This window comes from Scyliorhinus canicula, chromosome 3 (genome assembly GCF_902713615.1).
Source record: "Scyliorhinus canicula chromosome 3, sScyCan1.1, whole genome shotgun sequence".
In the NCBI taxonomy this organism is placed as follows: domain Eukaryota; kingdom Metazoa; phylum Chordata; class Chondrichthyes; order Carcharhiniformes; family Scyliorhinidae; genus Scyliorhinus; species Scyliorhinus canicula.
In genome coordinates, this window is record NC_052148.1 from 229,866,424 (window position 1) to 229,888,631 (window position 22,208).

General features: G+C 45.4%; 1 protein-coding gene across 12 annotated transcripts in view; it reads left to right on the forward strand.

Moving 5' to 3' along the window:
- kiaa1109 (KIAA1109 ortholog) overlaps positions 1 to 22,208 on the forward strand; it is a 534,122-nt gene that overhangs the window by 506,935 nt on the left and 4,979 nt on the right. For all 12 annotated transcript variants that reach the window (XM_038792378.1, XM_038792369.1, XM_038792381.1 and 9 more), the window contains 7 exons: positions 1,822 to 1,979; positions 4,166 to 4,358; positions 4,864 to 5,081; positions 5,187 to 5,438; positions 10,566 to 10,769; positions 18,019 to 18,213; positions 19,816 to 19,950. In XM_038792378.1, coding sequence (XP_038648306.1) covers positions 1,822 to 1,979; positions 4,166 to 4,358; positions 4,864 to 5,081; positions 5,187 to 5,438; positions 10,566 to 10,769; positions 18,019 to 18,213; positions 19,816 to 19,950 — 1,355 coding nt within the window. The remainder of the gene's footprint in view (positions 1 to 1,821; positions 1,980 to 4,165; positions 4,359 to 4,863; positions 5,082 to 5,186; positions 5,439 to 10,565; positions 10,770 to 18,018; positions 18,214 to 19,815; positions 19,951 to 22,208) is intronic.

The following is a 22,208-nucleotide window of genomic DNA, read 5'->3' on the forward strand; positions in this document are numbered from 1 at the left end:
CAAATTAAGCGATGGTCAGTCCAGCAATCATCAGTTCCTGTCATGGCATGGATGATACAAACATCCTTGCTGTCCATCACTCAGACAGTGACATAGTCAAGCAGAACCCAATGTCTGGAATGAGGGAGTTGCCATGAGATCTTGTATTTCTTTCTCTGATGAAATAGGGTGTTTGTTATGATCAATCCCCATTTGAGGCATATAGTCAGAAGCAGGATTCCACTGGTGTTAGCTTTCCTTACACCTTTCTAGCCAATCACACCTTTCCAGAGGTTTTTGTCCCTCCCAAATCTGGCATTGAAACCTCCAAGGTTAGTGCAACATCTCCACCGATATGTGGGAATATTTTGACCGAGACCGCCCAAACTGGAGAAGAAGTATCCGTGAAGTTACCAACCATTTTGGATAGCTCCAACAGGCCGCGATGGAAGCCAAGTGCAAACAGCGGAAGAAGTGTACCAAAATCCGAGCATCCACCCTCTTCATCAAGCCCCTCCTGTGGCAGAGTGTACAGATCCAGGATCCACCACTCTGGAGTGGAAGAAAGTCATCCTCTGTCCCGAGGACTGCCCTAAGAAGTAGAAGAAGAAGCAGTTTCTTATTGAATCTGCCATAATGGATTCAGACACATTTTCTGGCAAACTTTTCCACACCCATCATTAAAATACTTCCTTACATTATCCCTAAACATGACCGTCACAGTGTAAGTGTGTGCCTCTTTTCTTGTTCAAGCATATCTTGCACCTCCTACTTTAAGATCCTCCTTAAAACTCACCTCTTTGTCTTTACTCACCTTTTGTCATGTGCATCCTCCTTTGGCTCAGCTATAATGTTTTTTGTCTCGCTAAACCTCTTGTGAAGTTCTGTGCAGCATTATTTTTATATTAAAGGGCTTCTATAAATGCAAGTTATTATGATTTCAGAATTTCTTTATCCTACTGAAACACATTCCTTTTTTATAGAATGAGCCAGCCTTCAAAGTTATTTTTTTACTGACCAGGATCAGCCTTGTTAATGTACTTTGAAATGTCTCTAAGACTTGGATAGGCCTTGTACAATTTCACATCTGCTGTAGATGGCTTCAAAGGACCAGCTGTGTTGATTGCTCCCATAAACTGTCTGAGCACTTTAGTTGTATGGGAGTTTACACACATCTATCTGAGACATGAGCTCCATGGAAAGCTTTGCAGGCAAAGACTCCTGCATTTCCCTACAGTGTGAATGTTTTTAGGCTGCCCTTGGGGTGAAACAATGACTCTCAAATTCCCAATTTTTTTTGGACAGCAATAGGGATGTCTGACCTTTAACACACATCCCAAGCATGTCCACTGATTATGGCTTTTTAAACCTGTCCAAATCCACTTTGTTTTAAAATCTTGCACCTAGAAGTAAGTGTTTATTCCTCAATCCATTTGTGTAAAACAAACCACAAATAAATCCCAAAACATAACCAGAATTTGAACTCAATCTGGCATTATAACCTATTTATTTTATTTATTACTGCCTCGTGTCGTGTGGCTATATTGGAGAGAAGTTACCTATGATACTGTACAATTATTTTCAGTGAAAGAAAGCGGGATAAAATTGGCATTATGATTTGGAGTCAACACTCTCGGATTTACTATCAGTAGTTTTCAGTTAGTGCTGCACATTTCAACATTGCTTACTTTACCTATCTTTTACTGTAATGCTGTACTTTCATATTACACTTATCCTGAACTGTTTCAATGCAGAGTAAATAACATAAATAAATACCTCTTTCTCAGTGCAGCACATATATTTCCTAAAATTTACTGTTATGATTTATCAATCTTGTTTTAGGTGGACAACTAGTGGATTAAAAAGCCAGGGACGACTATCAGTGGGTAGCAATAGAGACCGAGAAATATCAATGTCCGTTGGCCTAGGAAGATCTCAACTGGATTCCAAGGGAGGAGTGGTTGGCGGCACTATAGATGTAAACACTTTGGAGATGGTTTGTAAGTTTCACCACATGAATAATCCATTAATGTTTTTACTCTTTCTAATGCCTATGAAACGGGCAGTTTTAGTGGGCCAAAGTTTGCAGTAGCAGGGCATCAACTAGCATCAATTGTTGGTGAAGTAGACATGCTCCTGCACCCCTCAGGTCAAGATATTGTTGCTCATGTTGAAAGTGCAAGCTGAGAGTGCCCTGCAAGGGAAACACCTCAGCGCACCCAACAAGGCTATCTCCTTCACCAGTGACGTTTAAGGACTGGGAAATCAACACAGAAAGGACTGTGAATTCAGTGTTAATTTAGACACAGTAAAATTAAACAAAAGAGCAAAAGAACCTTTCGGTTAAAAATAAAAAAAGACACAGAAAGGAAATGGAAGAAAAAAGGCTAAATTTATAACTTGACATATTTTAAATCTCCTTGAAAAACTTAAACATATGAAGGAATGCTACTCTACAATTGCAATTGTTACTTTTCATTGGAACAGAGGCTATTTGTCATAGAATCCCTACAGTCCAGAAGGAGGGCATTCGGCCCATCAAGTCTGCACCAACCCTTCAAAAAACCACCCTACCTAGACCCAATACTCCGCCCTATCCCCGCAACCCTATCCAACCTTTGGACACTAAGGAGAAATTTAGCATGGTCAATTCACCTAACCTGTACCTCTTTGGACGGTGGGAGGAAACCGGAGCACCCAGAGAAAACCCACGTAGTCAACCGAGGTCTGAATCAGACCCGGGTTCCTGCCACTGTGAGGCAGCAGTGCTAACCACAGTGCCGCCGTCATGTCATTAAAAGAATATGTTAGATATGACAATCCCTAAATACCTAGAAGGTTTAATTCATATCTACTGCACAAATACAGAAATCTCCTGACATTTAATGGCTATCATCGGTGAAGAAGACAACAAAATGCCATCGTCATAAAGCTTATATTTGAGCAACGTAACTCGAACGGCAGGTTTTGAATATATGCATTTAACCCTATGCAAAATATCAGCAAGTGCTCTCGCTGTTATTTTGACAGAAAATTCTGGTCCATCTATTTAACTCTTTTGTTCTCTTCCACCACCTACCACTCCTCCAATCCCCAGATAGTGTTACTACTTTGTTTCTCTCGTAACCCATTTACTGCTGACCACTCAAAATTCTGAGAATCAAATTGCTGGTGTTGAAGTATTATGTTGATTAAAGATGTGCCATTGACAATTGCCACGTAGTCTTAATTTTATTGTTTAAAATTTAGTGCCTCGATACCACAAAATGCCATGGCAGACACAATAGGCCAGATTTAATGTTTAATAAACCCTATTGTTGCGCGGAACATGGCTGCTGGGCCTACTTAAATAATTGGCATCGGCATTAATTCACAAGTAGAACATAGTAACATGATTGTGTGGCGTTCTTGACAGTTCTCCGTCTGCTTTTGTTTACACGTCAGGGTTATTAAATACAAACTGAAGATCTGCCATAAACATTGGTCTGTTCTTTTGAACTATTTACATTTTTATAAATAGTTAAAGTTGAAATGGCAATCATAATTTTTAATGTATTCTTTCATGGGATATGGGCTTCACAGGCAAGGCCATCATTTGTTGCCCATTCCTTAACTGCCTTTTAACTAAGTAGTTTGCTGGGCAATTTCAGAGGGCAGCTAATAGCCAACCACATTAATGGTCAACCACATTGCTGTTGGTCTGGAGTCAAGTGTAGGCCAAACCAGGTAAGGACGGCAATTTTCCTTGCTTAAAGGAACCAGATTTTTAAAAAAATGACAATTGATGATTGTTTTATGACCGACGTGATCACAAAACCGTAAAGTTATTTGGTATCTTCATGTAATAACTGTTCAACGGCACAATATAGAAAGTTTGAAGGGCGTAAAGCAAAAAAAGGGGGAAATTATGGGAGTTTTCCATAGTCTTCAAGACTATTTGCAGGGAAATACCAGAGTCATTGTAACTCAAATTATATTATATTCAGTAGTTTTAATTTGACCTCACAATACTTTGCTGATTTGCTTTACTCTATAGCATTGAGAAAGAAAATGTAGAGGCAGCAAAATGTTTTAAAGTACATTTTCTAATGCATTTATGACCTTCTGCATGTCAAAAGGAATTTTCAATATTACCAGTATTGATTCTTTAAAATTGATTGAAAATAACTTTAATTACTGTTTGAAGCTCACATCTCAGAACACCCAAACCAACAACCCAGCCATAAAATCCAGATCACGTTGGGTTCCACTGATGCACGAGTTGATTATATGGGATCTAGCATCCTGATGGGAATTTTCAGCAATGCAGATCTACAACTACAAGATGAATGGAAAGTCAATCTTCATAACACAATAGACTTGAGCATGACTGAAAAAAGGTACACGAACTTCATAATTACATGCATAATTGTATGTGCTGTGGTTATGCGTGAGAATCTTTTAGCCAACTATAAGTTTACTTTAATGATTAGAGCTATGCTATTGTTCTATTTCGTGAATACAAAGTTTCTGAAGTAAAATACTTACCAATGTCTTTGAATAAGTCACATCCACAGATTTTGGGGCTATGGATATTTAACAGTTGATTCAACAAATAAGTGTACTGTTATCTTGCAATGTTTGGAGCAATTGCGTTTGTACCTCTTGAGTTTCCTGTGAATTCTTAAACGCTCTGGCATGGTTTCATGGGCTGAACTTGCATTTGAAATCTTAGGCCTTATTCCACTTTGAGGAGCTCAATATTGCTTTCTGGACTTAGGCTTAGAAAGTCTGGAAAAATGGTAAATGAGAAACTGTTTTCGGTTGGGAATGGGTTCATTTGGCAAGAAGGAAGTATATTTTACTTCATTATTAATTTTAATTATTTGTTCTCATCCTCTCCAGTGAAGTTTTTGTTCATGGAGATCTACAATGGGACATCTTCCAGGTCATGATCTCGCGATCAACCACACCAGACCTAATTAAAATTGGAATGAAATTGCAAGAATTTTTCACTCAGCAATTTGATACCAGCAAACGAGCCCTATCTACCTGGGGACCTGTCCAGTACCTACCTCCAAAAACACCAGTAATAAATGTGGAAAGAAGTTCCAGTGAACATTGTGAGAATTACCAACCTAATTTTCTTGAAAGAAATTTCTAAACTTAATATGGAGATGATGTTTTTATGCTGTATCTGTGCTTAATGTTTTCTTTCTTGTTGGCAGTGCTGGATGCAGCACATCATCGACATTGGCCAGAAGTGCTAAAAGTGATTGCTGGATGCCAGATCTCCCTATTTCAAATGCCTTTGCCTGAAGATGCAGTACAGTTGGGTGGATCCATGAGCTTGCATGGAAATCATATGACGTTGGCATGCTTTCACGGACCAAACTTCCGTTCAAAGTCTTGGGCGTTATTCCATCTTGAGGAGCCCAACATTGCTTTCTGGACTGAGGCTCAGAAAATCTGGGAAGATGGTAAACAGCTTTGGGTTGGGAATGGGCTCATTTTACAATAAGGAAGTAATGATCCAATCTTATGCATGCATTTAAACCTGCAATTATATTAGTATTTTAATTTTAAAGCAACATGGATTTTGATGGTTATCGCTGCACAGTGTTGTTTCAGTGCACAAGAATGTAAAGCAGGGGATTTGGTGAGTGAGGGAGTTAAGAGGTAAACTAAACTGATCAAGAAAAATAAATTTAATGAACACAATATAGATGGCTGGACAGGTGATGCGACATGGATGCAGTTTGTGGGAGCATCTGGATGCCACTGATCTGTAGTAAATGTCTTCAGCTTGAGGAGTTTTGGTCCAGAGTTAATAGACTGGAGGCCAAGATATGAACATTGTGATGCATAAGGGAGGAGGGAACGTTATCTGGATAATATGTTCCAGAAGACAGTCACACTCATTAGGTTAGCGTCTGATTTGCACAGTGGTCAAAGACAGGAACATGTGACTTGAGAGTCAGACAGGTAAGGGGATCAAGAAGGGAGTGAAGGAGCCTCAGCCCTTGAAATTAAGCACCTCGTTTGAGGTTCTTGCAGTATGTATGGACAAGAGCACGGACAGTAGTGTGGATGAGCAGACTGACCATAGCACCAAAGTTCATGAAGCCATTCAATTGGGGGGGGGGGGGGGGGGGGGGGGTTGAAAGGAATATAGCGATAATAGGAGACAGTATAGTTATGAGGAGAGACACTGTTTTCTGCAGCCAAGAGCGAAAATGCAGAGGACTGTGTTCTCTCTCGGGGTTCGGGATGTCTGCTCAGGGCTGGAGAGGAACTTTCAGTGGGAGAGGGTGAATCCAGTTGTTGTGATCCATGTCGGTACCTATGACTCAGGTAAGACTAGGAAAAAGGTTCTGCATAGGGAATATGAGACGCTAGGTGCTAAATTAAAAGACAGAACTTCAAATGTAATAATCTTTGGATTATTACCTGAGCCACGTGGGTAAATAAGATTAGAAAGATGAATTTGTGTCTCAGAGTGGTGTGGAAGAAGTTGGTTCCAGTTCATGGGGCATTGGCACCAGCACTGGGAAGGTGAAGGCCATACCGTTGTGACGGGCTTCACTTGATCTTTGCTGGCTCCAGTGTCCAAGCAAGTCAAATAATTAGGGATGTAAAGAATCCATTGAATCCCCACAGTGCAGAAGGAAGCCATTCAGCTCATTGAGTCTGCACCGACCCTCCGATAGAGCTCTCTTCCTTTGCCCTGTATCTGGAGGGAGAGAAAGAGCTAACTTTACGAGTCCAGATGACCCTTTGTCAAAGCGAAGTTAAAGATTGCGTTATATCAAAGGAAGAAGTTTATAAAGTAGCCAAGAAAAGTATTAAGCCTGAGAATTAGGAGCATTTTAGAATTTAGCAGAGGAAGACCAAAAAACTGAAATAGAAATTAGAATATGAGAGTAAACTGACGGGGGAATTTTAATTTTTTTGCATAAATTTAGTGTACACAATTATTTCTTTTTCCAATTAAGGGGCAATTTAGCGTGGCCAATCCACCTAACCTGCACATCTTTGTGTTGTGGGTGAAACCCACGCAGACATGGGGAGAATGTGCAAACTCCACACGGACCGTGACCCAGGGCCGGGATTCGAACCCGGGTCCTCAGCGATGTAGGCAGCAATGCTAACCACTGTGCCACGTGGCGCCCGGGATGGGAGAATTTATAATGGGGAATAAGGAAATAGAAGAGAAACTAAAATACTTTGGGTGGGATTTACCCAGAAACCTGTTGCATGTTTCATGGCGGTGGGAGATAGCCCGCCATTGACTGGCTGGGGGGTTCTTCTGGTCCCGTCATTGTCAATGCAGCTTCCCATTGATTGGAAGAAACCCGCATCAGGTGTGTTGTCAACAGGAATGAAAGATCCCAAACTTGTGTCTTTGCATGATGCCGCCTCTACTCGCTCCCATCCACACCCCCCCCCCCCCCCCCCCCCCCCCCCCCCCCCACCCCAACACTTCCTAACCATGGCTATATTTGCCACCCAGTAATAGTTGCCAAAGTTCGGCAGCGCCAACCCACCCTCCCCTCCAGCAACATTTTCTTCACTTGCAGACGTTACACGCCCACACAAATCACCTTGTTTACCGGTTTAAAAAAGGCCCTTGGGTTAAAGATGTGGAGGCACTGAAAACAAACAGAAACCTCGGGAGGACCGTCATTTTCACGGTCTGTACTCTCCCTGCCAGCGACAGTGGGAGCATGTCCCACCTTCGAAAGTCCTTCATTTGTTCTACTAGCCGGGTCAAATTTAGTTTATGTAACAGCCCCCAGTCTCGTGCCACCTGGATTCCCAAATAACGAAAGCTCCCTCCCACCATTCTGAACGGCAGCTCTCCCAATCTCCTCTCCAATGCGCCAGTGCAGTCTTCGGATGCCAGAGGAACAGAGTGTTCGAAGGCCCAGACCTCAACTCACACCAAGCTCATGGTCTGCAGAGCAGTTGTGCTTCCCGCCCTCTTATATGCATCAGAAACATAGAAAATGAACAGCAGACACCTCAAATACCTGGAGAGATATCACAAATATTGCCTCTGCAAAATCCTGCAAATCCACAGGCAAGATGGGTGTACCAACGCGAGCATCCTCTCCCAGGCCAATATCCCCAGTATCGAGACACTGGTCACTTTCGACCAGCTGCGATGGGCGGACCACATTTCCCACATTCCCGGCACAAAACCCCCGAAACAAGTGCTCTACTCTGAGCTCTGCAATGGCAAGCGATCATGAGGAGGGCAGAGGAAACATTGCAAGGACACTGAAAGCCTCCCGAAACAAATGCAACATCCCCATTGACACGTGGGAATTGCTGGCCTTAGAATGTACAAACTGGAGAAGAAGCATCCGCAAGAGTGCCAATCACCTCCAGCGTAGGAGGCCAAACATAAAGAGCGGAAGGAGAGTGCAGAATTTAGAGCCCCCCACCCACCTCATCAAACAACATCTGCCAAACATGTGGCAGAGAGTGCAGATCCAGGATTGGACAATACAAACACCGCAGAACCCACCTCCCTGGAGTGGAAGCAAGTCATCCTTGACGCTGAGGGACTGCCCAAGAAGAAGAAATATATATTAGTTGTTGAGTGTTGAGATAAAATTGTAAAACCATACTGATTTAATTTTTTTTTTAATGCGTCATCAGGCTGTCAAAATTTCCTCCTTGATTATTATAACGCCAGGTGGTTTGTTAACAAAACACTTCTGTTGACAGGGGAGGAACTGTTACCTGGGGACAAATGGGAGGTCGGGAACGGCGACAACCCGAGTGGGGACTCGGACTCGAGGGAGCGGAGGGCACAACCTCAAGGCTGGCCTAAAAAGGAGATGGCTAGTCGGCAGTGGGGAGCGCGGTTTGAAGCCCCCCCCACCCCCGTGCATTTGAGGGAACTGAAGGCAGACATGGCAATTCTACAAGAAACACAAGGTTACAGACCAGACAAGATTGAGGAAGGGGTGGGTTAGCCAAGTGTTCCACTCAGGACTGGACTCAAAGACCAGGGGGAATAGCGATCCTGATCAGCAAGCCAGTGGTATTCGAGGCAGGGAGAATCGTGTCAGACAAGGGGGTAGGTACATAATGGTGAGTGGGAAGCTGGAGGGGGTGCGAGTGTTACTTGTGAACATATATGCTCCGAATTGGGACGTGAAATTTGTGAGGTGGGTGTTAGGTAAGATCCCAGGTTTAGACTCACATAATCAGATCATGGGAGGGGACTTCAACAGAGTCATCGATCCTGAATTGGACCGGTCAAAATCCAGGACAGGGAGGAGGCCAGCTGAGGAAAAGGAATTGAAGGGTTTTATGGAACAAACGGGGGGAGTAGACCCAGGGAGGTTTGCAAGGCCGAGGACAAAGGAGTTTTCCTTTTTTTTCACATGTCCACAATGTATACTCTTGCATCGACTTTTTTGTTCTGAGCAGAGTGCTAATACCGAAGGTGGTGGATACTGAGGGCGAGATTCTCCCAAAACGGGAGAAATCGTAAAGCTGCCGTAAAACCTGGGCGGGTTTTACGGCAGCGCGCCCCTTCCCGACGGGGGACCGATTCTGGTTCCCGGTCGGGGCTAGCAGCCCGACGCCGTAGGCTCCGGCAAGACGGGCTTAACGAAAATCGTTAAGCCCGCTTACCGGAGTTAGCGCCGGCTGACGCGTCATATGACGTCAGCCGCGCATGCGCAGTTTGGAAGACTCCAACCCGCGCATGCGCGGGTGACGTCATCGCGTTTTTGCGCGAAACCCGCGCATGCGCGGGCCGGGTTGACAGATCTTGTTAATGTGGAAGGAATCGAAGCCCCCGAGTGTAGAGACCTGGGTTAGTAACGTGGCTGGGTTTCTCAGTCTTGAGAAAATAAAGTTTGCCGTAAGAGGGTCAATGTTAGGGTTCTCCTGGAGGTGGCAGCCGTTTGTCGACTTCCTCGGAGAAAATTAAAAATGTAAAATGTCAGAGATGCAGTATTCCAAGTTGGGGGGGTGCGGATTGTTGTTGTATGGTTGGGGTGTGTGAAGATTGGGCTGGGGGGAAAATGTTTATTTTACCATGTTGATGACATTGTTTTTGTTACTGTTATAAAAATTTTCAAATACCTTCATAAAAATATTATTTTTAAAAAAACACTTGTTCTTTTTTTGATTTATTTTATGTCACATATAGTAAAGTAGACAGATGCAATTAAACCAAGTCTTACAATTTAGCACACTGCATAACCCTAATCCATTGCTTAAAAATTCCGGAGATCTACCAGTATTTAACATAAATCAATGCAATAAGGTTCCTTCTTGACCAGAAGTCACTTGTGTTACGTTATTTGAGCTTACCCCTTTTTATTAGAAATGTAAATAGTTGAAACAAGACCTCATTTAATTTAAATATTTTTTAAAATTTCTGCTATTAAACAAAATCATTTAAATATTGTAATGAGTAATATAAAGCTGAATAGCTATATTACAGACGGGAGAAATGATTTGACATTTTAACTTTGAAGGAAAGTAAGTTGTTAACCAGGATATCTGCTAATTCTAAACATCATAAGCTTGTTACTCAATCGAATTTAGCCACTCTCATTATTTTGATCTGCCTAAAGGTGCCAGTGATCACTCAACATACATCGTACAAACACTGGACTTCCATTTGGGACACAATACAATGGTTACAAAGCCTGGTGGTGCTTTAGAAAGTCCAATGGCAACAATCACCAAAATAACTAGACGTCGTCATGAAAATCCACCACATGGTGTTGCAACTGTACAGGAGTGGTTCAACTATGTTACTGCTATGAGGAATGAAGGTAAGAAAATTTAATAACTTATTTATTTTTCATTTTCATCCGTTGATTTACTTTCAAGTAAGAGTTCCAATTAGCAGAAGTCTGTGCCTTTTAAGAGTATGTTTTACAACACTGCTTTAAGCCATGTTATGGCAGCTTAAAGCCACACTAAATTAGTGTAATTTTCTCATTGACGTCACTTTGCTCTGATGTATGATCAGTGTATAAGCTGATTTGTCGACAATGTGCGACAAAGAGCAATTTTCTGACTTTGACTTCTAAAAGTGAGAGCATTTCTAAATCTAATTGAGCCATAAGGTCTCAAAATGTTAACTCTTTTTCTTTCTCCACTGATGCTGCTAGGCCTGCTGAGTTTTTCCAGAATTTTCTGTTTTTATTTCAGATTTCCAGCATCTGCAGTATTTTGCTTTTGTGAACTATGGAAAGGCAGTCAAATAAACTAACCACACAATCTGACATATTGAAATGAAGTAGGCGTCAATGCAGTTACTGTGAAAAGCCCCTAGTCACCACATTCCGCCGCCTGTTCGGGGAGGCTGATACGGGAATTGAACCGTGCTGCTGGCCTGCCTTGGTCTGCTTTCAAAGCCAGCGATTTAGCCCTGTGCTAAACAACCCCAAGTACTGGCCCATTAACAGGACCAGAATCACTCCAGGACTGGCACCGCATTTGTCCATGTAGAACCCTTGTGAGTCAGTTCCAACGTAAGCAGTGTGTGAGGGATTCTCCAGCTGCGCACGCCGACAACCGGAATTTCCTGCCAGAGGTCAATGGACCTTTACATGGTCCGCGTCCCGCCTCTGGCGATCTTGCGGTCGGCGCGGTCGAAGAATCCAGTCCTTAGTCTCTCACACGGAGAATTCACCCTTAAACTAATGTAAATTAAATTTGGCTGCAGGCTCACTTTTGTGAGGGCCACGAAGAATCCAGCACGAGTTTTAAGGAAACAAAGAAATAACATTTATTTACAATAACAGCAACTTCCCTTGCTGCTCACTCCTCTCTCTACTGGTTAAAAACAGGCCAGCTCTATTTATGCAGGGAGTCTGCTAATGATTTCTCCGCCCCCCCCCCCCCCCCCCCCCCCCCTCCCCCCCCCCCCACATCCCCCCCCCACATCCCCCCCCCTCATTGGGGAAGCTCATACTCCCATAGGATTGTGGGATTGTCATTAGTCCCCAGCCAGTCGTAAGCAGGCAGGTTATAACATCCCTCCCCCCCAAAGTCCAAGGAATCCACCGGAGACCCTGGCGAAGGAGGGCGTCGGACTTGTTTTGCCGCAGGCCAGACACCATTTGCACGAGTCACTGGATCGGATGGCGTGTAACAAAGCGGAAACCGGCGCTTCCGTGATGAACGGCATAACGGGTGTACATCCACGGCCTGAGGATTCCCCCTCTGAAGCATCCTGTGTCTCCATCTCAGAGTCGGAGTCTGCTGTCTCCATCATCTCGGCGTCTCTATCGCCACGCGGTTCTGTCACGACCTGCGCAGGCTTTGAGTGAGGCACCAGAGGAAAATTTTGAGGAATACTTTCCATTGTGTCTGGTCTCTGTGGCTGGGGAAATGAGCTCCGGGGGCGGGCAATCTTTGGAAGGGATGGTCTTCTGGACCGAACATGGTCTACATGTTTGCGCTGGAGACGACCCTGGGCCTGGGTTTGGCGAAAGAGTACGCCAGGGACCCACTCGAAACAAAAAATGAGCCAGTCTTGTGTCCATCGACCAGAAGACTGCTTCTTTGGACCTCTTTTGAATGTCTGCACTGCAACCCATTTGAATCCGGGTGGTAAGGGGCAGTGCGGATATGGCAAATGCCATTTATCTTCATGAACCTGGCAAACTCCTCACTTGTGAACGGAGTGCCGTTGTCAGAGACCACCTCGGGGAGGCCATGCGTACTGAAAGACAAATGCATCTTCTCGATTCTTGCGCAGGACGTTATGCCTACCATCTTATGCACCTCTCACCATTTAGACTGGGCGTTGATTAATAGAAGGAACATGGATCCTTGAAAAGGGCCGGTGCAATCCGCACGCAAGCACGCCCAAGGCTGCCCTGGCCATTCCCAGTGATGTAGGGGCGCGGCCGGCGGAAGCTTCTGTTGTTCCTGGCAAATGGAGCAGTTTTGGGCCACCTTCTCAATGTCGGTGTCGAGGCCTGGCCTCCAGACATAACTCCGGGCCAACATTTTCATTTTGGTCACACCTGGATGCCCATTGTGCAAGTCTCTCAGTATCAGCTCCTGTCCTTTTTCCGGGACAATCACCCACATCCCCCACAAAAGGATGTCGTCTTCCACGCTGAATTCTGACAGCTTGGAGGAAAATGCCTGGAAGCTGTCTATGCTGCCCACCACAGAGGACTATGTGCCGAACCTTTGACAGGACTGGCTCCGTCTGGGTCCACTCACGGATCTGTGATGCCGTGACAGACAAGGTGTCCATAAAATTTAGGGTTGCAACCACCTCACCGGTCGTGGGGGTCGACATGGGGCCGGTCGATAAAGACAATCGGCTCAGTGTGTCGGCATTCCCTATCTGGGTTCCTGGTTTGTGCTCCAGAGAAGCCCAGCGCTGGATCCGTGCGGAAGCAATGGCCGGTATTGGCTTATCCTCTCTGAAAGGTCCCAGCAGAGGCTTATGATCAGTCACGATAGTGAAGTGGCGGCCATACAGATACTGGTGGAAACGTTTCACCGCAAAGTCCACTGCCAGGGCCTCCTGCGCGTACTTTTTTTCCGCTGCAGTCAATGTGCGGGAGGCCAAAGCTATCGGCCGCTCGGCCCAGTTCTCCATCTTGTGGGACAGGACGGCCCCAATACCATATGGGGATGCATCACATGTGACGAGCAAAGCCTTTCCAGGATCATAGTGGCTTAGTAACCCAGACGACGACAATTGTTGTTTAACCTGCCGGAAAGCGGTTTCTTTTTTTTAAAAATATAATTTTTATTGGAATTTTTTACAGAAAATATAAACCATAACGACAAACAATGAAATGCAACAAAATAACCCATAATAACTGTAACACCCCCAGACCGTATCGACGCATGTATCCCATCTCCCCACCCCCCCAACCCCAATGAACAACAAAAGAACTTAAAAATAAATTTAAATTAAATAAACAAACATAGTCATCGTCCCCCCCTTTTCCCTCCCCCCCCCCTTTCCCTAAACCCCCCTTTTCCCTCTCCCCCCCTTTCCTTCCCCCCCCCCCTCCCCCCCAGGTTGCTGCTGCTACTGTCCCTGTACCCTATCGTTGAGCCAGAAAGTCGAGAAAAGGTTGCCACCGCCTAAAGAACCCTTGTACCGACCCTCTCAGGGCGAATTTGACCTTCTCTAGCTTAATGAAACCCGCCATGTCATTGATCCAGGTCTCCACGCTTGGGGGCCTTGCATCCTTCCATTGTAGCAAGATCCTTCGCCGGGCTACTAGGGACGCAAAGGCCAGCACACCGGCCTCTTTCGCCTCCTGCACTCCCGGCTCCGCCCCAACCCCAAAAATCGCGAGTCCCCATCCTGGCTTGACCCTGAATTCCACCACCCTCGACACCGTCCTCGCCACCCCCTTCCAGAACTCCTCCAGTGCCGGGCATGCCCAGAACATATGGGCATGGTTCGCTGGACTCCCCGAGCACCTGACACACCTGTCTTCACCCCCAAAGAACCTACTCATCCTCGTCCCAGTCATGTGGGCCCGGAAAGCGGTTTCTTGCGGCTGACCCCAAACCCAGGTGTGATTCTTCTTTAGCAGAAGGTGCAACAGGGCCAGCGTAGTTCCCAGATTGGCGAGGAACTTCCCGTAATAGTTTACGAGGCTGAGAAACGAACAAAGATGCGAGTGTCAGTCGAGGCGGGGGCCTGTTGAATCGCGCGTGCCTTCTCTGCGTCGAATGTCCTCTGGGCGATCACGGAGACTACTACGCCAGTGTCCAACTCCATCTCAAGCGGGTGACCATTGACCCGTACTGTCACCTTGATGGGGGCCACACGGGGAGCTGCCGCACAATGCAGCTGCAGGCAGTCGTCCTCCGTCTCCACGTCCTCGGGAGTAGTCGCCGTAGGTTCATCCAAATGAAAGGTACGGCCCCTGGGCTGGCCCCAGTTTTGGTCGGAACGACGGAGCCTCTAGCGCCCCCAGGACCGGTGTCCACGACAGGGTCGGCGCCTACAAGTCTGACACAGACATGGCTCCTCATCCATTGGTTATGGAGAAGGCTCAAGGTACCGCAGGGCTGCAGGGGGACGCTTTCGGACAGAAGGGGTTGCGCCCCAATGCAAACACCTCCACTCCCTGTAGCTCCTGCACTCGTTCTGCGCTCTCTCAGGACAATACTATTTGAATGGCCTGTTGAAACGTCAATGTTGGCTCGGCTAACAACTTTCGGTGTGGCCGCATTGTTAATACCGCAAACCAAACGGTCGTGTATTTCTGACAAGGTCTCACCATAGTCACAGTACTCCACAATCCTGCGTAGCCTGGATAGAAAGTCAGCAAGGGATTCTCCTGGGGTCCTCTCAGCAGTATTAAACCGATAACGTTGGACTATAATGGATGGCATAGGGTTGAAATGTTGCCCCACGAAATTCACAGGTTCATCAAACGTTTTGGTGTCCGGCACAGCTGGGTCCGTAAGGCTCCTAATCACCCCAAACGTATGCGGGCCGCAGGCAGCGAGCAATATGACCACCGGGCGCTCGTTTTCGGTGATGTTGTTTGCCCGGAAATAGTAACGCATCCGTTGTGCGTACTGTTTCCAGCTTTCCAGCGCAGCATCAAAAACATCCAAACGCCCATACAGAGGCATGGTGAAATAGAAAACAACTTCCAACCTGTATCCAACAAAAATCCAGGGAGGTGGCTTCAGCAGTGTAGACAGCTATTCACTTTAACCCTCGTCACCAGTTTTGTGAGGCCCACAAAGAATCCAGCACTAGTTTTAAGGATACAAAGAAATAACATTTATTTACAATAACATATAATATATATATATATATATATATATATATATATAAAACAGCAGCAGCAACTTCTCTTGCTGCTCACTCCTCTCTCTGCTGGTTCCAAACTGGCCAGCTCTATTTATGCAGGGAGTCTGCTAATGATTTCTCCGCCCCCCCCCATTGAGGAAGCTCATACTCCCATTGGATTATGGGATTGTCATTAGTCCCCAGCCAGTGGTAAGCAGGCAGGTTATAACACTCACTAAAGCTGGCAAAGTTTCCATTCACAAACGGGTCAGTAAAATGTTGAATCCGTTCTTCCTCCACAAAGCCAATGCTGAGTCAAGCGTGGAAGGCAAGATTAAGCACTTATTGCTAATAGGACCTAATAGCAAAGGAGTGGAACGTTTAAAATGCTGACAAAATTGTTTTCATACTTTTATAGTAGAAATCACAACGAGGTTTGGGGTGTATTGAAAGGGGCAAAGGGGTTGCAGAGCAGAAATTAAGGCAGGAAGAGAGGATGAGCACAGGAGTCCATTTCCATAAAACACCAGTTTAAACTTGGATCATATCTTTTAAGTATCACTCTACAGACTCTAGGAATCTGCCTGTCCAGATAAATGTTGATATCAGCTTGTTATCCATAACAAAAATTATTTTGTTAGAAAATTAGGGAAACTTTGGAAAAGAAACAAGAATCTGGGCAGAAAGTTCATTTTTAAGGAAAGAGGCAAACTAACACTGCAAATCCACGTTAATTTTGGTGACCAGACTTGTAAGATTGGTTCTATGAAAACTCACAAGAGAGTGCATCATGTTCACACCTAAATAGCCAAAACCAGCACCAGCTATACATAGAATCCCTACGGTGCAGAAGGAGGCATTCAGTCCAACCCCTGAAAGAGCACCTTACCTAAGCTCACACCACCGCCCAATCCCCATAACCCCACCTAACCTTTGGACACTGAGGAGCAATTTAGTACGCCAATACACCTAATCTGCACATCTTTGGACTGTGTGAGGAAACCAGAGCACCCGGAGTAAACCCCCGGAGCAACCGGAGGAAATCCCTGCTGAGATGGGGAGAAAGTGAAAACTCCATACAGTCATGTACTGGTGCTGTAAGGCAGCAGTGCTAACCACAGCCACTGTGTTGCCCAATGGGAGATTAGATTTATAGAGTTATGTTAAAAGGAAGCGAAGGTCAAATTAATATCATATTCATATAATCATGGGTCAGTCGTAAGATTATGGGAGGAGTCGTAGATCTGGCAGAAAAAGCAAGAAGCAGACTAGCAACTGAACTGGTGGGCTAGTAGGCAGCCAGCTATCCCCTTTGAACATTGTAATGCATGCACAGCTTTATTTGTAACTCATTCATTTTTAATAATCCTGGCATGAACTGTGTTGAGGCTCAGCCTTCAGTCCCTCCTGGTATACCCACAATGCCTAGGTTTTGTCATCTTGACTAGGTTACCAGGTCATCAACTTTGCTTCGCTACAACACACACTCCTTAATCGCCACAGTGAGCCTGGACTCCGGTGTACTGATCCTGCTGCTGTGGTCCAAAAGGGCGGTAAGGGTGCTGGCGTGAAAGTCAACAGTTAAACAAATGGTGTCAAGGGAGGACCGAATAGGGCCCAGCAATTCTTACAATTAATTTTTCAGCTCCAGAACCAAACTTCATTGGGATTTATCGAGCTCAGTGACTAAAAGTTTGCTCAGAGTTTTGGTTTTTAGAAACATGGGTGGGCCAACTGCCATCTTAGCTGTTGCTGTCTTGGAAAGGGTATCTTCATTGTTTAATATTTTTTAGCCTGTATGTTTTAAATTCATGGGCATATTTTTTTAACTTGTTACTTGAATGTCTAAATTAAATTTTGCAGAGGCAAATAACAATATACCGGCACATTAAGAAAGAACTTGTAAAAAGAATCATGCACTTCACTAACATCGCGCAACTGGAAGTCCCTGTTACCATGAGGGTTAACTGCAGACTATTGAGACTTGTATAAGTGCAGTACTAGTTGTATTTTGTTATGGTGTAAACATGTCTCTAATTACAGTATGTTTAAGGGTTACATTAAGTTAAAAATTAAGTTATCCATTGGTTTCATTTAATGCATTAATCTTATGGATACAAAAAATAGAGAAAAGTTCATATTTAGTTTACTTAATCAATTATAACAAATTCATGAGACTGCCATTTTGTGCATAATTTTTCTTTGAAATCAGAGCAAGATCTCAATAGAAGCGAACGTTTGTAAACATAACTGGTGTACTTTTTTTAATCATATAGAGCTAAACCTTCTTCGAAACGTTGATGCTAACACCCGAGACAGTAAAGCAACTATTAAAAGTTCCAATCTGCTGAGTGGTTTCCGTGGAACTGCCAACTACAACCATGAGACAGAAACAATCTTTGCCTTGCCAAGGATGCAGCTGGACTTCAAATCAATACACATGCAGGAACCTCAAGAACCTTCACTGCAAGGTAAAGGTTGTAATAAACAAATAATTTTAAAAGGATCTAAAAACAAGAAAGTATGGAAATACTTAGCAGCTCAGGCAGCATCTGTGGTGAAAAAGAAAGTTGACCTTTTCATCAGAACTGATTCATCAGGTCACCATGAACTGACGTGTTGGGTGGAATCTTGGGTTTTCGGCGGGTGTCTCAGTCGCTGCCTGAAAAGGCAGCAAGATACCTACATGCGCTTATCCTGAGGAGGAAGGCCCGCCATAACATCTGCCCATTAGGCAGTTAACTGGACAGTGACGAACCTTCCTCCAGAACACAACTTCCTGCCCACCAAGAGCTGCCGGCCAATCAGAGGCCGGCTGCTCTTACACTTGGCAACGTCAAAGAGAAAGCCGTGACTGCTGAGGGAACACTCCCCAGGATCGCAAAGAAACCCAGGAGAAAGGTAAGTACAGTTGGAGGAGGGGTCTCAAAAGGGTGGGGCAGGGGGTTTGTGGGAAGAAGGGAGCCATGGGGGTTGGCAGCAAGAGCAGAGGGGTGGCTCTCTGGGCCGCCCCTGACCCATTTCCATGCTCTCGATCATGCAGATCCTGTCCCCTTCCTCCAGCTGACATGCAGCCCACACTGTTTTACTAGTCGTGCAGGCCACATGACAGCAGGCCCACTTGGAGATGGGAAGATTGCAACAGAAGCGATAGAGACTCTTAAGTGGCCAATTAACAACCACCTAAGGGACTCGAGTGGAGGCGGGCAGGAAGGTCAACCACTGACCTTCCTGTCCAGAACTTAGGCAGGAATTATAAAGTACTGGTCTCAGAGCTAACCCGCTCAATTCCAAGGCCCACTTGCCTCCTTTCTCACTTCCTGCAGGGCAGAAGATTTTGATTGTTAACTCTGTTTTCAGATACTGCCTGACCTGCTGAGCATTTTTAGTTTTTATTTCAGATTCCCTGTATCCATCTGCAGAATTTTGCTTTTACTTTACTAAATGTTTTTACCTGCTGAATTGTAACATTTATGAATATATTTTAAGAACTTTTATAGGGAAGGAGGGGGGGGGGGAGAAATACTTTCTGTGTAGATTTCTTTACTTTTTTTGTAACTGATACTTTAATTGTGATTTGCCATTGCGAATCCGCCCTGCTAACACTGCTAGCGAGGACGCAGAATTTGGCGTTCAGCCAAATCTCCCATTCACTGCAGCGAGATTGGAGAGTCCTGTTGCTGTGAATAGATGGAGAATCTTGCCCTTTGCTGTAGTTTCTCTTTCCGTGAGGAGAGTTGATGCAATAGAAACAATTACTTTGTAGCTGTGGGCATTCCCTCGGTTTAGCAACTTTATCTCTCCTGGTTGCTGATCAGGAAATGTCCAACCAAAACATTTTCGGTGCTCACCAAGTACTTCTGCGCAATCTATTGTGATAGATTATTAGAACTTACTTGGCTTCTAAATTATTACCGAGGTGGATTCTTAAGTACATTTGTTAAAATTGCTGAAGTTCTGGATCAACATTTTGTCCTTAAAGATGGACAATTTAAATTAAGTAAATAACGGAATAGAAAATTTGTACATGCCTCCAGAGAATTATGTTGATTTTTCTTCCTCCTATTCAATAGACCCCAACAGTAAGCCAAAGATAGAGTGTAGCGTTGTGACAGAATTCACTGACCATATTTGCGTAACCATGGATGCTGAACTGATTATGTTCTTGCATGATCTTGTATCTGCTTATCTCAAAGAAAAAGAGAAAGGTAATTTACTTTTCTTGATAATTTAATAGTTGATGATAAAGAACTCTAATTATAATGGATTTTGTTTGTTTTCAAAATGGCGTGAACTACTGCACTGCCTCAACTATTCCGTGAGTTTCACCAGTTCTGACCTCAACTGTTTATAGCTTCTTCTTCAGCTCTAAATTTCTTTCATGAGATCATCAACTGTCTTCCTTGGCCTCTGAAATCAGATCCTAACTATGCAACTGTTACTCTTGGACGATGCTTGCCGACATCAACAATGGCTCTCTGTGGTGCTCCCCTACTTCTGAAAATGCCGTAACTGTTTCGCTGCTTAAAAATCTTCCCCTCAGTGACTCTTGAGTTCTCTAACTATCTTTAACCGCTCTGCCTCTCACCTTAAGATTCTGGAATTTGTCAGTGGACCGTAGCTTTCTGGCTCCCCAGCATCGCATTTGGGGGGGGTACCCCAAAGATGCACTGGGGAATCCTCTGGGAAGCTCCTAGATGAGGGGCGCGATTCTCCCAACGGGAGACTAAGTGCTGACACCGGAGTGAAAACTGGAGTGTTTCACTCCGGCGTCGGAGGCCGCTCCCCGCCCCCTATTCTCCCACCCCCAGGGGGCTAGGAGTGGTGCCGCGTCAATTTCGCGTGCTGGGCCCTGGCGCCCGCGTCAAAGCGGCGCCGCCTAAATGACGTGGCCGACGGCACTTAAATGACATCACCTGCACATGCGCAGGTTGGCCGGCGCCAACCTGCGCATACGCGGTTGCTGTCCTCCCCGCGGGCGCCCGCAAGACATGGAGGATTGATCTTGTGGGGCAGTGGAGGGAAAAGAGTGCGTCTTTTAGAGACGCCGGCCCACCGATCGATGGGCACCGATCGCAGGCCAGACCCCCACTGAGCACCCCCTCCCCGGTGCTTGATTCTCCCTCTTTCCCCCCCCCCACCCCACAGGCCGCAGCGACCAGGTGTGGTTGGCGCCGGCGTGAACCAGTCGTATTGGACAGGCCGCTCAGCCCATCCGGCCGGAGAATCACCACTCGACCATTAAAAACGGCGAGCGGCGATTCTCCGAGCGGCCTGTCGTAAAACGTGGCACGCCGTTTTGGGGGGGTGGGAGAATTGCGTGCGGTTGCCAGGGCGGCGTGGCGGGAATCGCCCGACACTCCCGCGATTCTCCCACCTGGCGTGGGTGTCAGATAATCGCGCCCAAGGTTTTATTCGGCAATTCTCAGGAGGGCTAACTTCATCTGGACAACTGCACTGGGCTGGGAGCCATCTAACAAAGCAATTTAAATTGCTAACTGTTTCTACCAGCTTTACTCTCATATTTACTCTGAAAGAGTTAGAAGGGGAAAAAGTTGTTTTAACTTCAGAGGAACTTTATTTTTGCAAAATATTTTGTTGGTATTTTCAAATATATACAGAACAGAAATGAGCAAACAGCAACAATAAACAATACATAATTAATCCTATTCCCCTCTCCATCCCCTATTTTTACCCTTAGCCCTCCCCCCTAAAACCCATACAAAACACAAAAGAACCCCCCACTGACATGTTAATGTCCCTCAAAGAAGTCTCTTCTACGGCCCTCTTATGGCAAACTTAATTATTTCTAGGTGGAGGTACTCTGCCAAGTTGCTCACCCTTGCCCCCAATTTCGGAGGCTCCGAGTCCCAACAGCACAACAAGATCCACCTTTGGGCTATCAGGGAGGCAAAGGCTACCATGTCAGCCTCTCTCCCCACCTACACACCTGGATCCTCCGACTCCTCAAATATCGCTACCCACGGCTCGGCGCCACCTCCACTCCCAAAACCTTCAACATTACATTCACAAACTCTTTCCAGAATCCATCCAATCTAGGGCATGCCCAAAATGGTTTGCCGGACTCCCTGCACACCTATCTTCCACCCTTGGAAAAAAACAACTCATCTGATGACCCCGTCATATGAGCCCCATCATATGAACCCTATGCACCACCTTAAATTATATGAGAGTCAGTCTTGCACACAACAAGGACGAGTTTATCCTCTGCAGAGCTTCACTCCAAACCCCAGCTTGCATCGCCCCTCCCAACTCCTCCTCCCACTTGCGCTGGACCTCCTCCACCGGGGCACCCTCCCTCTTCATCAGCTCCCCCAGAGTAACTACTTTAAAGACCCTCGCATGGGGCTCCCCTGACCCTGAAGACTCTGGAATGTGTCATTGCCACCACCTATATTGGCACTTGCTGTTTGAATCTTTTCGGTCTAGTTTATATTATATCAAG